Source organism: Cherax quadricarinatus, chromosome 88, assembly GCF_038502225.1.
Source record: "Cherax quadricarinatus isolate ZL_2023a chromosome 88, ASM3850222v1, whole genome shotgun sequence".
Lineage (NCBI taxonomy): Eukaryota > Metazoa > Arthropoda > Malacostraca > Decapoda > Parastacidae > Cherax > Cherax quadricarinatus.
The window spans coordinates 11,588,820-11,604,693 of NC_091379.1; the positions used below are offsets into that span (position 1 = coordinate 11,588,820).

The 15,874-nt window shown below is 42.4% G+C and overlaps 1 protein-coding gene across 2 annotated transcripts in view; it reads left to right on the forward strand.

The window, feature by feature from the left end:
• LOC128698460 (neuroligin-1-like) overlaps nt 1-14,131 on the forward strand; it is a 328,336-nt gene extending 314,205 nt beyond the window's left edge. For both annotated transcript variants that reach the window (XM_070103983.1, XM_070103984.1), the window contains exons 4-7: nt 175-1,067; nt 1,719-1,873; nt 3,903-4,018; nt 12,399-14,131. In XM_070103983.1, coding sequence (XP_069960084.1) covers nt 175-1,067; nt 1,719-1,873; nt 3,903-4,018; nt 12,399-13,567 — 2,333 coding nt within the window. In that variant the 3' untranslated portion in view covers nt 13,568-14,131. The remainder of the gene's footprint in view (nt 1-174; nt 1,068-1,718; nt 1,874-3,902; nt 4,019-12,398) is intronic.
• The last annotated feature ends 1,743 nt before the right edge of the window (nt 14,132-15,874 follow it).

The following is a 15,874-nucleotide window of genomic DNA, read 5'->3' on the forward strand; positions in this document are numbered from 1 at the left end:
TGGGGATTTTCTTTATTTTTTGGGTCACCCTGCCTCGGTGGGAGACGGCCGACTTGTTGAAAAAAAAAAAAAAAAATATATATATATATATATATATATATATATATATATATATATATATATATATATATATATATATACATATGTATATTAAAGAGGTATTTAATGTTTCAGGGTTCCTGAACAACAATGCTCACCCTAGTGGTAGAGGCCACGTAACAAACCACGGCATCATGGACCAGATTGCAGCCCTTCACTGGGTGCAAGAAAATATCGGAGCCTTTGGTGGCGACCCGGGCAGTGTCACCCTGCTGGGTCATGGCACTGGAGCTGCTTGTATACATTTCTTGATGGCTTCAGCGGCCGTGGTTCCAGGGCTGTTTCACCGAGCGGTCCTCATGTCTGGGTCTGCCCTGAGCCCTTGGGCTACAGTGGGCACGCCTACTCACTATGCCCTACAGTTCGGGCGAGCTCTCAACTGTACTGCTAATTTACCAGCTGGAATAAGTCTACACGATCCAGAGTTTCAACCTTCGAATGAGGAACTAGATCAAATGGTGAACTGCCTCAAGGAGAAGCCTTTGGAAGAGCTACAGGCGGTACACATTGCGGCTCCACAGTTCTTGTACGCGTTCGGACCCAGCGTTGACGGTATCGTGATTAAGAATGACTTTCGCAGAGAACTCAGAAAAAGAGCGGATGAAGTAAGTCGAGAATATGACCTAATGTTCGGAGTGGTGCCGCACGACTCATTCAACGTCTTCACTAATAATGAGATCGAAAACGGCTTCGACTTGGAGCATCGGGACCGAATATTCCGCACTCTAGTTCGTAACTCTTACGATTACCACCTCAATGAAGTGTACATCTCGGTAGTGAATGAATACACGGACTGGGAGCGTCCCAACGCACACCCAACAGCAACCAGAGACGCTACGCTAGACGCCCTAAGTGATGCCCGCTACGTAGCTCCCCTAATCAACACCGCTAACAATATTCGCATAGGAGACAAAAACCAATTTTTCTATGTTTTTGACCACACTGCGAAGCAATCAGACAATCCTTACGTGAGTATTCTGCTTCTTGTAATATTTTTGAATTTCATGCATTCTGCTATCACATCTTGTTTAAAAATTAATAGGCAACATGTTTTTACTAGGGTGAATGTGTATTAGGAGAAGGTTGGTCTTTATATCCACTACTCTTCCTCATACTCTTAATTCTTTTACTAATAACTACCATAACTTTAGCCGGTACACTCAACTAGGCTATTTCTCTATAATTCTTACCCTCTTTTATCCCCTTTCCCCTATACAAAAGAACTTTGTATGCTCTCTGCTAATCCTTAGGTACCTTTTTCCCTTTCATGCATATGGTGAATGTACCATTCACTCCAGCACAAGATCCCCACCTGCCTATAACATTTCTGTCTTGATCCCATCTATCCCAGTTGGTGACCTCCCCTCACCCTAACACAGTAACCACGGCCTCACACCTCTCCTCGCTCCTATAGGATGTTATACCTCCCTGCCCAATGAGTGAATCATTATCTTTTCTGGTCAGCATTTAACATCTCTTCAAAATATTCCTAATATCTTCCCAGTACCTCTATCTCGCTAGGGTTATACTTAAGATAGCCATTAAATTTAAGATAATTATCATTATACGTAAGATCATTATCATTTCGCTGCATTATCACTGTATTGTACCTGCTGCAGGCGGTGAAGGGGGCGGTGCACGGTGATGAGCTGCCCTTCGTGTTTGGCGCCCCACTGGTGGGGGAGCTGGGTGTGTTCTCCGGTAACTGGACCCACCAGGACCGTATGGTGGCCGAGGCTATGTTAACCTACCTTGCTAACTTCGCCAAGGCTGGGTAAGTGGATGGTGGTTTACGATAACTCTCTCTCTCATCACTTGTTTCGTGATTTCATTAATATATAGACTGATCGTGAAGGTTGGTACCCGAAACAGGATGAGGTTGAATTAGTGTCTGAGGATTCACGACTACCTATGTTCTCGCATCAGGGAAACACGCTTAGTTCTGCTGAGCGCCTGGTGTTTCAGACTTTGTGGTCCAGTGGATAGAACACTTCACACGACGTTTCAGTTCATCCTCGACCATTTCCAAGTCACAGCTGTCTCGATAATGGTTTCCGATGGACCGAAACGACGCTTAAAGTTAACAGTCGAAAGTGTAGGTTAGTTGTGACTTTTATTATTTAATAGGAAGAACAGATTATGAAGATAAACTAGGATAAACTCTTCAGTTTCATATAATAACCCAACAGCCAGACTTTTTCAGACACCTGACAACGATTAGCGGGAGGAGAATCGAACCCCAGGATTCTTTGCATCGAATTCCCACGGGTTTAGCTCTTCGTGAAAAACGGTGCATTTTTCCCTTTCCTTTTCACTGTTAAGTTTCAATTGCTGTCATCTTCAGTACTCTAAAGTTACAATAAATAAAACATACAGAGAGAGAAAATGCAGATGGCGAACAGAGGATCGAATCTGCACTGCTCCTCACCCTGAATGACCCACATGAGTTTAGAGCTTCACAGGAATAAGCCATTCTAAGTGAATTTCACATTTAATATTGCACATCTTAAGTGCGGATACTTGCTAAAATATTTACGTTATCAAATGTGTACAGTCAAGCTGACTCACATGACCTGATCTCCCCTCATTTAATTTGTAAATTCATAATCTCCAACATGACCTGACTTTCCCTCATCTATGACCTGACTTTCCCTCATCTATGACCTGACTTTCCCCTCATCTATGACCTGACTTCCCCTCATCTATGACCTGACTTTCCCCTCATCTATGACCTGACTTTCCCCTCATCTATGACCTGACTTTCCCCTCATCTATGACCTGACTTTCCCCTCATCTATGACCTGACTTTCCCTCATCTATGACCTGACTTTCCCTCATCTATGACCTGACTTTCCCTCATCTATAACCTGACTTTCCCCTCATCTATGACCTGACTTTCCCCTCATCTATGACCTGACTTTCCCCTCATCTATGACCTGACTTTCCCCTCATCTATGACCTGACTTTCCCCTCATCTATGACCTGACTTTCCCCCTCATCTAATGTGGATGTCCACATTCTCTGATGTGTCCTGAGCCTTTCTTCCAACATCTTACGAGAATATTTGTAATTTGACCTGACTTTCCCTCATCTATGACCTGACTTTCTCTCATCTAGTGAGTATATCTGTACTTTTAACCTGACATCTTATGAGGATTCTCGTGTACAATCTGACCTCATGTTAATCTGACCTCATGTTAATCTGACCTCATGTTAATCTGACCTCATGTTAATCTGACCTCATGTTAATCTGACCTTATGTTAATCTGACCTCATGCTAATCTGACCTCAAGTTAATCTGACCTCAAGTTAATCTGACCTCAAGTTAATCTGACCTCATGCTAATCTGACCTCATGTTAATCTGACCTCATGTTAATCTGACCTCACATTAATCTGACCTCATGTTAATCTGACCTCATGCTAATCTGACCTCACATTAATCTGACCTCATGTTAATCTGACCTTATGTTAATCTGACCTCATGTTAATCTGACCTCATGTTAATCTGACCTCATGCTAATCTGACCTCATGCTAATCTGACCTCATGCTAATCTGACCTCAAGTTAATCTGACCTCATGCTAATCTGACCTCAAGTTAATCTGACCTCATGCTAATCTGACCTCATGCTAATCTGACCTCATGCTAATCTGACCTCATGCTAATCTGACCTCAAGTTAATCTGACCTCATGCTAATCTGACCTCAAGTTAATCTGACCTCATACTAATCTGACCTCATGTTAATCTGACATCATGCTAATCTGACCTCAAGTTAATCTCGTTAACCTACCGTCTCCCACAGGAACCCCAACTTCCGGGCCGAGCAAGATATGTATATTGACGTCAAGGAGAAGTACCGCTTCAAGAACCTTATATGGGACAAATACGATCCTGTATACCAAAAATATTTAGAAATTAGTAAGTACTTTCAATAATTAGAATAACTGCTAGAAAATTCAAATATACCATGTACACATACATATTCACACTCAGACAGATACGTACACATATACATGTGTGTGAGTGTGTGTGTGTGTGTGTGTGTGTGTGTGTGTGTGTGTACAATATAATCGTGAGAAATTGCGAAAGTACTTTTGACTTCCCAATTCATATATTTGATTCCTCCCTCGGCCTAGCAGTGAGTTATCTACATAAAGGCACAATTACAAGCAAATTTCTTGCTTACATTGGTTCATGTATACTAACAGAACTAAGTGACCAATCATCTTGGACAACCTGGCTGTAGGGAAAAGGAAACTGACCAGCCTTTGGCTCGAACCTTGAGCATCCTTCATCTCCAGCACAAATGCATCTTGCATCGGTAGTATGTAATGAAGTCTTCAGTTAAGACTTGATATAGCTATTGTTGCCGAGATGTGAGGTCGCCATTACTAATCACAAGGTCTGGATGAAGTACAGTAACCGTGTCGGTGATTGGGGAAAGTCCAATACTGGGTCATTTCTAGATGAAAAAATCAAAGTACGATGTGGGCGGGGATTGACCTCTAGGCTAGTGATTGGTAAAACTTCAGAACTCCAAATAGGTGGTAGACACATAACAAAGGACATTTACATCAGGCATTGCTGTCCCTAAAACTTTGTGGTCCTTAATCAGCGATCGAGGGGGAGATTCGCATGATAAAATTGTTCCATCTCTGAATCGACAGAATAAGACTGTCTCCACCACTCCCTAACCCAGTTAGCAAACCTTCATTGCTAGCCGCAGGTACTGTGTTCAAGGTGTTATGATGAGATACATGTCCATCCTAAATCCCAGGTTCAAGACAAGGCTACATGCTCTGACCAGAGGGACCAAGGTCACTCAAGGTTAATGATTAGATGTGCTGACCAGCTAGCATCGCCTCTGACTCAAATCTATCAACTCAGCCTCAGAGTAAGTGATCTTCTTCGTGGAAAAAGACAAAAGCTATCAGCAACTACTGATCAGTGGCAAAATGCTCGATACATTCCCAGGGCAAGTGTCAGAGATTTTGACTGTCACTCGGTTCTTTGTGACCATCAATATCACTTTGGTAAAGGTCACCCTCCAGCTGAACTCTGCTAAACCTCCCACTAGATGGACCCAGTCACTAGATATATCTAAGAAAACTGAGTAGTAATACTTGTCATTGACAGTGGCATCAAGGACTCCTTAGTGACTACCTTCAAGTGCACCTGATCCAGTATAGTTAAACCTCTATTTGAGCAATCATTTCTGATCCTAGAATCCCATTCCTATGAAAATGACTAGTCTAACATTTACTTAAACAAGATACGAAATACCAGCTGCTTTCAGATACACAAATCACCTGTCTGTATGATGTTATACACCAATCACCTGTCTGTAGATGTTATCTGCCTGGAGAAAACGATTACAGGTTTAGCTCAGGTATTAGAAAACAAATGATGGTCTCTAGGTGGCTTGATGTTAACATTGGAGCTGTGGTAAGAATGAATCAGAGTGTTAAAGCCTGGCATTGAAGGGGATATCATAGGAGTGAAATAAGATTCAGCAATATCCATGAAGAATCAAGTGGGAAATCTTGGAAACGAGGCAACCAAGGGCATGGGTGGAAAACTTGAACATATATCTTTACACTCTGAAGGAGGGGTGTTAATGTTGCAGTTTTATAACTGTAGTGTAAAACACCCCTCTGGCAAGACAGTGATGGAGTGAATGATGATGAAATTTTTTCTTTTTTCGGGCCACCCTGCCTTGGTGAGAATCAGCCGACGTATTAATAATAAAAATAATAAAAATTTCTTTATACCTGCTGTCCTTGTTCACCTGGCAGTAAGTACCCAAGTGTTAGCAAACTGTTGTGGGTGGCACTCCAGGGGTTGCTAACATAAGAACATAAGAACATAAGAACGAAGGAACACTGCAGAAGGCCTACTGGCCCATGCGAGGCAGGTCCAAGTCTCCTACCGGCTTAAGCCAATGCACCCAACCTAGACAGGTCAGGTCACATTGACTTAAGGGAGGAACACGGCAACCGACCTGTTAGCACAAGCTATCAGGTCTAACTCACACCCACCCACATCTACTCATGTATTTATCCAACCTATTTTTAAAGCTACACAACGTTCTGGCCTCTATAACGGTACTTGGGAGTTTGTTCCACTCATCCATAACTCTATTACCAAACCAGTACTTTCCTATATCCTTCCTGAATCTGAATTTTTCCAACTTAAAACCATTGCTGCGAGTCCTGTCTAGGCTAGATATTTTCAGCACACTATTTACATCCCCTTTATTTATTCCTGTCTTCCACTTATAAACCTCAATCATATCCCCCCTAATTCTACGTCTTTCTAGAGAGTGCAGTTTCAGGGCCCTTAGGGCCCTGATACATGGGATCATCTTTGTCATCCTCCTTTGTACATTTTCCAGAGAATTTATATCCATTCTGTAATACGGTGACCAAAACTGTGCAGCATAATCTAAATGAGGCCTAACCAAGGATGTATAGAGTTGAAGAACAACCTGAGGACTCCTATTATTTATGCTTCTTGATATGAAGCCAAGGATTCTATTAGCTTTATTGCGAACACTTACTGCTAACCAGAACTCCTAAATCTTTTTCGCAATCCGTAATATTAAGATCTACATTATTTAGTTTATATGTGGCATGGTTATTGTCCTGTCCAACATTTAGAACTTTGCATTTGTCTATATTAAACTGCATCTGCCACTTCTCCGACCACTGCATCAGTCTATTCAAATCTTCCTGGAGTGCTCGAATGTCCTCGTCAGAATGAATTCGACGGCCTATTTTGGTGTCATCGGCAAACTGTTCGCTCTTTATGCCCTCATCTATGTCGTTTATGTAGATTGTGAACAGCAGGGGGCCCAACACTGACCCCTGTGGAACACCGCTCGTGACGCTTCCCCACTCTGATTTCTCCCCATTTATGCAAACTCTCTGCTGCCTATTTGTCAACCATGCCTCTATCCAGGAAAAAATTTCTCCTCCTATTCCATGTGCTTTAATTTTCCTCAATAGTCTCTGATGTGGGACCCTGTCAAAAGCCTTACTGAAGTCCATATACACAATACATACCTTATAGAGAGCCAGGTTTAAAAATACGCTGAGGTAGGATAATTGTTTCATTCTGTAAAATTCACTCTGGGTATGACTGATCCCCTTCTTATCTATGACTTTCTAACAAAATGAAGAACTTTGCAAGGCTACTTATCTCTCTCCTGGACCAGAGATGGCTAGATCTGGCAGATTAACAGAACCTTCAACACCAGAGAGATGTGTAATAAATGGTATAAAATACCGACACATTTGTGTTTATATTTCCACCAGAGAGATGTAAGTAGCTTTATATTAAGTACAAGACCAGTGTTATCGAGGTCCCACACTTGGCTTCACTTCGCGAACAAGGAGAAGATAGTTTTTATACCACAAGACGGGCAGCAAACAGTAATTACACTTTGGTTGCATCATTAACAAGGAGATCACTTCTATGATTATTCATTCTTTGAATTACTATTTGCTTACGAACTAATGATTATCTAAGCTAAGTTTTATGTACTTTTGGTACACTAATCTATAGACGAAATTAGAAGCGGACAGATGCGTGTGGTTCTTTCTCTCAGAATTTCCCACAATAGCATTTTTGCGACAAAATATTTTTTAGAGGTATTTCCGAACAAATTAAAAAACAAATATTGAATTATAAATTGTATATGCACGAGAACGTGGTATGGTTTGACTGCAATCGTGTCATTACGACTTCGTGAGTCATCTAATTTACTGTTTTCTTAAGAAATCTCACTGTCATTAGGTAAGGTTTGTCAGGAAATAGGACAAGTGTTTCCTGACGCGGGTCTCAGTCACATGATGACCCGCAGCTGAAGCTTTTGGTCACCCAACCGAGGCCTTCCACTGGCTTACTGGTCCACCCATTTTGAAAGTTGAAGTTATTATTATAACCAATTTTTTATCCATGTCTCTGTTATTCCTGCCATTGTCTTGTGTTGCAGTCATTGCTTTTGTTGGCGCTTGTCTAACAAAAGCTTTGAAAAACCACACACTTCATAGTACTTTCTTCTTACTTTCATTCTTATTTTATTTATTTCTATTTTTTTATTATCACACTGGCCGGTTCCCACCAAGGCAGGGTGGCCACCAAGGCAGGGTGGCCACCAAGTTAGGGTGGCCACCAAGGCAGGGTGGCCACCAAGGCAGGGTGGCCACCAAGGCAGGGTGGCCACCAAGGCAGGGTGGCCACCAAGGCAGGGTGGCCACCAAGGCAGGGTGGCCACCAAGGCAGGGTGGCCACCAAGGCAGGGTGGCCACCAAGGCAGGGTGGCCACCAGGGCAGGGTGGCCCGAAAAAGAAAAACTTTTACCATCATTCACTCCATCACTGTCTTGCCAGAAGGGTGCTTTACACTACAGTTTTTAAACTGCAACATTAACACCCCTCCTTCAGAATGCAGGCACTGTACTTCCCATCTCCAGGACTCAAGTCCGGCCTGCCGGTTTCCCTGAACCCCTTCATAAATGTTACTTTGCTCACACTCCAACAGCACGTCAAGTATTAAAAACCATTTGTCTCCATTCACTCCTATCAAACACGCTCACGCATGCCCGCTGGAAGTCCAAGCCCCTCGCACGCAAAACCTTCTTTACCCCCTCCCTCCAACCTTTCCTAGGCCGACTCCTACCCCGCCTTCCTTCCACTACAGACTGATACACTCTTAAAGTCATTCTGTTTCGCTCCATTCTCTCTACATGTCCGAACCACCTCAACAACCCTTCCTCAGCCCTCTGGACAAAAGTTTTGGTAATCCCGCACCTCCTCATAACTTCCAAACTACGAATTCTCTGCATTATATTCACACCACACATTGCCCTAAGACATGACATCTCCACTGCCTCCAGTCTTCTCCTCGCTGCAACATTCATCACCCATGCTTCACACCCATATAAGAGCGTTGGTAAAACTATACTCTCATACATTCCCCTCTTTGCCTCCAAAGACAAAGTTCTTTGTCTCCACAGACTCGTAAGAGCACCGCTCACCCTTTTCTCCTCATCAGTTCTATGATTCACCTCATCTTTCATAGACCCATCCGCTGACACGTCCACTCCCAAATATCTGAATACATTCACCTCCTCCATACTCTCTCCCTCCAATCTGATATCCAATCTTTCATCACCTAATTTTTTTGTTATCCTCATAACCTTACTCTTTCCTGTATTCACTTTTAATTTTCTTCTTTTACATACCCTACCAAATTCATCTACCAACCTCTGCAACTTCTCTTCAGAATCTCCCAAGAGCACAGTGTCATCAGCAAAGAGCAACTTTGACAACTCCCACTTTATGTGTGATTCTTTATTTTTTAACTCCACGTCTCTTGCCAAGACCCTCTCATTTACCTCTCTTACTATCCCATCTATAAATATACTAAACAACCACGGTGACATCATACAACCTTGTCTAAGGCCTACTTTTACTGGGAAATAATCTCCCTCTTTCTTACATACTCTAACTTGAACCTCACTATCCTCGTAAAAACTCTTCACTGCTTTCAGTAACCTACCTCCTATACCATACACCTGCAACATCTGCCATATTGCCCCCATATCCACCCTTGTCATACGCCTTTTCCAAATCCATAAATGCCACAAAGACCTCTTTAGCCTTATCTAAATACTGTTCACTTATATGTTTCACTGTAAACACCTGGTCCACACACCCCTTACCTTTCCTAAAGCCTCCTTGTTCATCTGCTGTCCTATTCTCCGTCTTACTCTTAATTCTTTCAATAATAACTCTACCATTCACTTTACCAGGTATACTCAACAGACTTATCCCCCTATAATTTTTGCACTCTCTTTTGTCCCCTTTGCCTTTATACAAAGGAACTATGCATGCTCTCTGCCAATCCCTAGGTACCTTACCCTCTTCCATACATTTATTAAATAATTGCACCAACCACTCCAAAACTATATCCTCACCTGCTTTTAACATTTCTATCTTCATCCCATCAATCCCAGCTGCCTTACCCCCTTTCATTTTACCTACTGCCTCACGAACTTCCCCCACATTCACAACTGGCTCTTCCTCACTCCTACAAGATGTTATTCCTCCTTGCCCTATACATGAAATCACAGCTTCCCTATCTTCATCAACATTTAACAATTCCTCAAAATATTCTCTCCATCTTCCCAATACCTCTAACTCTCCATATAATAACTCTCCTCTCCTATTTTTAACTGACAAATCCATTTGTTCTCTAGGCTTCCTCAACTTGTTAATCTCACTCCAAAACTTTTTCTTATTTTCAACAAAATTTGTTGACAACATCTCACCCACTCTCTCATTTGCTCTCTTTTTACATTGCTTCACCACTCTCTTAACCTCTCTCTTTTTCTCCACATACTCTTCCCACCTTGCATCACTTCTACTTTGTAAAAACTTCTCATATGCTAACTTTTTCTCCCTTACTACTCTCTTTACATCATCATTCCACCAATCGCTCCTCTTCCCTCCCGCACCCACTTTCCTGTAACCACAAACTTCTGCTGAACACTCTAACACTACATTTTTAAACCTACCCCATACCTCTTCGAGCCCATTGCCTATGCTCTCATTAGCCCATCTATCCTCCAAAAGCTGTTTATATCTTACCCTAACTGCCTCCTCTTTTAGTTTATAAACCTTCACCTCTCTTTTCCCTGATGCTTCTATTCTCCTTGTATCCCATCTACCTTTTACTCTCAGTGTAGCTACAACTAAAAAGTGATCTGATATATCTGTGGCCCCTCTATAAACATGTACACCCTGAAGTCTACTCAACAGTCTTTTATCTACTAATACATAATCCAACAAACTACTGTCATTTCTCCCTACATCATATCTTGTATACTTATTTATCCTCTTTTTCTTAAAATATGTATTACCTATAACTAAACCCCTTTCTATACAAAGTTCAATCAAAGGGCTCCCATTATCATTTACACCTGGCACCCCAAACTTACCTACCACACCCTCTCTAAAAGTTTCTCCTACTTTAGCATTCAGGTCCCCTACCACAATTACTCTCTCACTTGGTTCAAAGGTTCCTATACTTTCACTTAACATCTCCCAAAATCTCTCTCTCTCTCCTCTACATTCCTCTCTTCTCCAGGTGCATACACGCTTATTATGACCCACTTTTCACATCCAACCTTTACTTTAATCCACATAATCCTTGAATTTACACATTCATATTCTCTTTTCTCCTTCCATAACTGATCCTTCAACATTACTGCTACCCCTTCCTTAGCTCTAACTCTCTCAGATACTCCAGATTTAATCCCATTTATTTCCCCCCACCGAAACTCCCCTACCCCCTTCAGCTTTGTTTCGCTTAGGGCCAGGACATCCAACTTCTTTTCATTCATAACATCAGCAGTCATCTGTTTCTTGTCATCCGCACTACATCCACGCACATTTAAGCATCCCAGTTTTATAAAGTTTTTCTTCTTCTCTTTTTTAGTAAATGTCTACAGGAGAAGGGGTTACTAGCCCATTGCTCCCGGCATTTTAGTCGCCTCATACGACACGCATGGCTTACGGAGGAAAGATTCTTTTCCACTTCCCCATGGACAATAGAAGAAATAAAGAAGAACAAGAACTATTTAGAAAAAGGAGAAAAACCTAGATGTATGAATATATATATGCATGTGCGTGTCTGTGAAGTGTGACCAAAGTGTAAGTAGGAGTAGCAAGATATCCCTGTTATCTAGCGTGTTTATGAGACAGAAAAAGACACCAGCAATCCTACCATCATGCAAAACAGTTACAGGTTTCTGTTTCACAGTTATCTGGCAGGACGGTAGTACTTCCCTGGGTGGTTGCTGTCTACCAATTATTATTATTATTATTATTATTATTATTATTATTATTATTATTATTATTATTATTGTTATTATTACTGTTGTTATTATTACATTATTATTATTATTATTATTATTATTATTATTATTATTATTATTATTATTACTGTTGTTATTATTACATTATTATTCGTTTTATAGATTTTATTTGTATTATAATAATTATTATTATAATCATAAGGGCCACACAGCTACTGGGGAATGGAGAGTAATCAGGTTTGATCCTAGGAAAGGAATATTAGCTCTAATTCCCTGGATCACGGTATTTCAGAAAACGTGGAAATGTGACGAAAAAATTAATGCTCTCTTTTTTTCATTTGATATTTTGTAATTATTATTTTGTAACTGATATTTTGTAATTGTTATTAATTTGTATGTATGGTGGTGTTACAGGTCCTCGACCGAGGTTAAGGGACCATTATCGTGCCCACCAGCTGGCGCTGTGGACCTGGCTGGTCCCACAACTCCAGCGGGTCGGTCATTTGGAGTTCCTGACGTTACGCGACCCGGAGTCGGAAGACGTGAACCCGGAGGACCAACTTCAAGAACTGTCCGTGTTGCACCACTTGTTCTCCAAACACGACGACCACGACCTCTACTCTGGGGTGGTGCGTCCTCTACAACACATGGCTGGACACTACATCCTTCCCTCTACCACTACTACATCAGAACTCCTCGTTACCACACCTTCCTCTCTTTCTAACTTCTTCAGCACGCCGAGAACCACACTAAACATTTCAGACCCGCGACCGTTTCCGGACGTGACGCCGAACGATAAAATCCACGCTGAAGCGACAATGCCCGAGGCGGTAGACTACATCGCTTATTCTACCGCCCTCTCGGTTACAATAGCCATCGGAGTATCGCTACTAATCCTAAACATTTTGATTTTCGCTGGTGTGTATTATCAACGCGATCGATCGCGTCTCGGGGATAAAACTGAGCAGCAAAGTCAGCAGAACAGCCAAAGCAGCAGCGAACAGCAGATGGCAGCCATTAGTTCAGCTTCGGGTCCTATATTAGGGTCAACTATAAACTTGGAGGTGACGAAGTCGCCTTTAACAGCGACATCCTCGCTCAAAGCTCCTCTCTCACCCTTGACACACACTCAGCCCTTTACGCATATATCTGAGTGTCCGCCCGCCTTCGCTGACACACCCGTCAGTCGCGAGGCGGGTGGGCACTGTATCGCTGTAGCTCCACCTACTATACCAAACGGCAGCGCTACTCTTGTAGGTGGCCAGCCGCAACAGCAGCAGCAACAACAGCAACAACAGCAGCAACAGCAACAACATCAACAGCAGCAGCATCAACAGCATTTACAACACCAACAGCAACTGCAGCAGCAGCTACATCAACAGCAGTTACAGCATCAACAGCAGCTGCAGCACCAGCATCAGTTACAGCAGCAACAGTATCAGTTGCAACATAAACAAGTGACGATGCCTCGGCCACCGCCACCGCCTCGGCTGATGCCTGCAGAATCGCAGCCGCTACTTCCTGCGCACGTGCCGGCTCCACCCAGAGGCAAGATACCACCGTACGAGGAACTCCGAGTATGATGGCGGCGCCCTCTGGTGACGGTGTTATCTGCTGCCGAGCACCTCCAGGGAGGCACCCTGCCTCCCTGCACGCCCCTACAGCACCACCCTCATGCTCAGGTCGTTGACTACTATGGCGGAACGTTCTATGATGGACAGGACATGACCACCTCTTTCCGTAGTGACGAACCAATGGTGGAGATGCGGGGTTTAGATTGTGTCGGCAGCTCGTCAACGTGGCCTCGCAAGGCCCGTGGACCTCGCACCTGGCCAGAGGGCGATCCAACTTGCCTGCAGATGCAGCACGAGCACCAAGGAGCTCCGCGCTCCTAGCAATAAGAGGCCGAGTTTGGTTTCGGACAGTAGTGAGGTGATTACGGACAGTTCTGAACATCTTCCCAGTACTGCTGCTGCGCTCACCTGCATATTTATACGTTTAATAAGTTTTTAAAACTTATCTATGTGGAAGTGTGCACTTTTTATATGTATGTGACTTATAATTGTGTAAAAATTGTGTAAATACTACACAGATAATTTATTGACATGTTGCAAATTACAATGTTTTCAATAAAACTTGCTAGTACACTAGAGTTTATTTGACCCTTACACTGTGTGTGTGTATGTGTTAATTAAAATACTTGTGAATGATCGTGTATGTTCTTCATACTACGTGTGTATGATTTTCTACGTCCCACATTTTGTGTAAGTGTAACAAGGGAGTCCCGTGGCTTGGTTAGCAACACACTCGCCACACACATTGAGTGTCCGGGGTTCAATCCTCGGCATGGGTGGACATGGTAATGCAAGTAAGTGTAACGTGCTTACACCTGCTTCCAAGGCAGGACGCTGTTCCCGGTACATATTTCCCAGCTATTAACCAGAGATTTCATTTGTTTTCACCAGTCTAGGGATTTGGTATATGTTCAATACGCACCTAATTCTACTGAATAAACAGCCCAGGTAGAATAACACCTGTAAGCTTGTACATAAGCCGAGGTAGAATAACAGCTCTAAACTTTTAAATAAGCCTAGGTAGAATAACAGCCTAAGCTTGTAAATGAGCCTAGGTAGAATAACAGCCTAAGCTCGTAAATGAGCCAAGGTAGAATAACAGCCTAAGCTCGTAAATGAGCCTAGGTGGAATAACAGCCTAAGCTTGTAAATGAGCCTAGGTGGAATAACAGCCTAAGCTTGTAAATGAGCCTAGGTAGAATAACAACCTAAGCTTGTAAATGAGCCTAGGTAGAATAACAACCTAAGCTTGTAAATGAGCCTAGGTAGAATAACAGCCTAAGCTTGTAAATGAGCCTAGGTGGAATAACAGCCTAAGCTCGTAAATGAGCCAAGGTAGAATAACAGCCTAAGCTCGTAAATGAGCCTAGGTGGAATAACAGCCTAAGCTTGTAAATGAGCCTAGGTAGAATAACAACCTAAGCTTGTAAATGAGCCTAGGTAGAATAACAACCTAAGCTTGTAAATGAGCCTAGGTAGAATAACAGCCTAAGCTTGTAAATGAGCCAAGGTAGAATAACAGCTGTAATGAGCCTAGGTAGAATAACAGCCTAAGCTTGTAAATGAGCCTAGGTAGAATAACAGCCTAAGCTCGTAAATGAGCCTAGGTAGAATAACAGCCTAAGCTCGTAAATGAGCCTAGGTAGAATAACAGCCTAAGCTCGTAAATGAGCCTAGGTAGAATAACAGCCTAAGCTTGTAAATGAGCCTAGGTAGAATAACAGCCTAAGCTTGTAAATGAGCCTAGGTAGAATAACAGCCTAAGCTTGTAAATGAGCCTAGGTAGAATAACAGCCTAAGCTCGTAAATGAGCCTAGGTAGAATAACAGCCTAAGCTCGTAAATGAGCCTAGGTAGAATAACAGCCTAAGCTTGTAAATGAGCCTAGGTAGAATAACAGCCTAAGCTTGTAAATGAGCCTAGGTAGAATAACAGCCTAAGCTTGTAAATGAGCCTAGGTAGAATAACAGCCTAAGCTTGTAAATGAGCCTAGGTAGAATAACAACCTAAGCTTGTAAATGAGCCTAGGTAGAATAACAGCCTAAGCTTGTAAATGAGCCAATGTAGATTAACAGCCTAAGCTTGTAAATGAGCCTAGGTAGAATAACAGCCTAAGCTCGTAAATGAGCCTAGGTAGAATAACAGCCTAAGCTTGTAAATGAGCCAAGGTAGAATAACAGCTGTAAGCTTGTAAATAAGCTGAGCTTAGCAAGGATTAAAGGTTATTTTACCGTTTTACCGATTGAGCAAAGATTAAAAAGAACACAAAGGCACAATACCGTGGCAGGAACATTACACAGATAACCAGCACATAGGC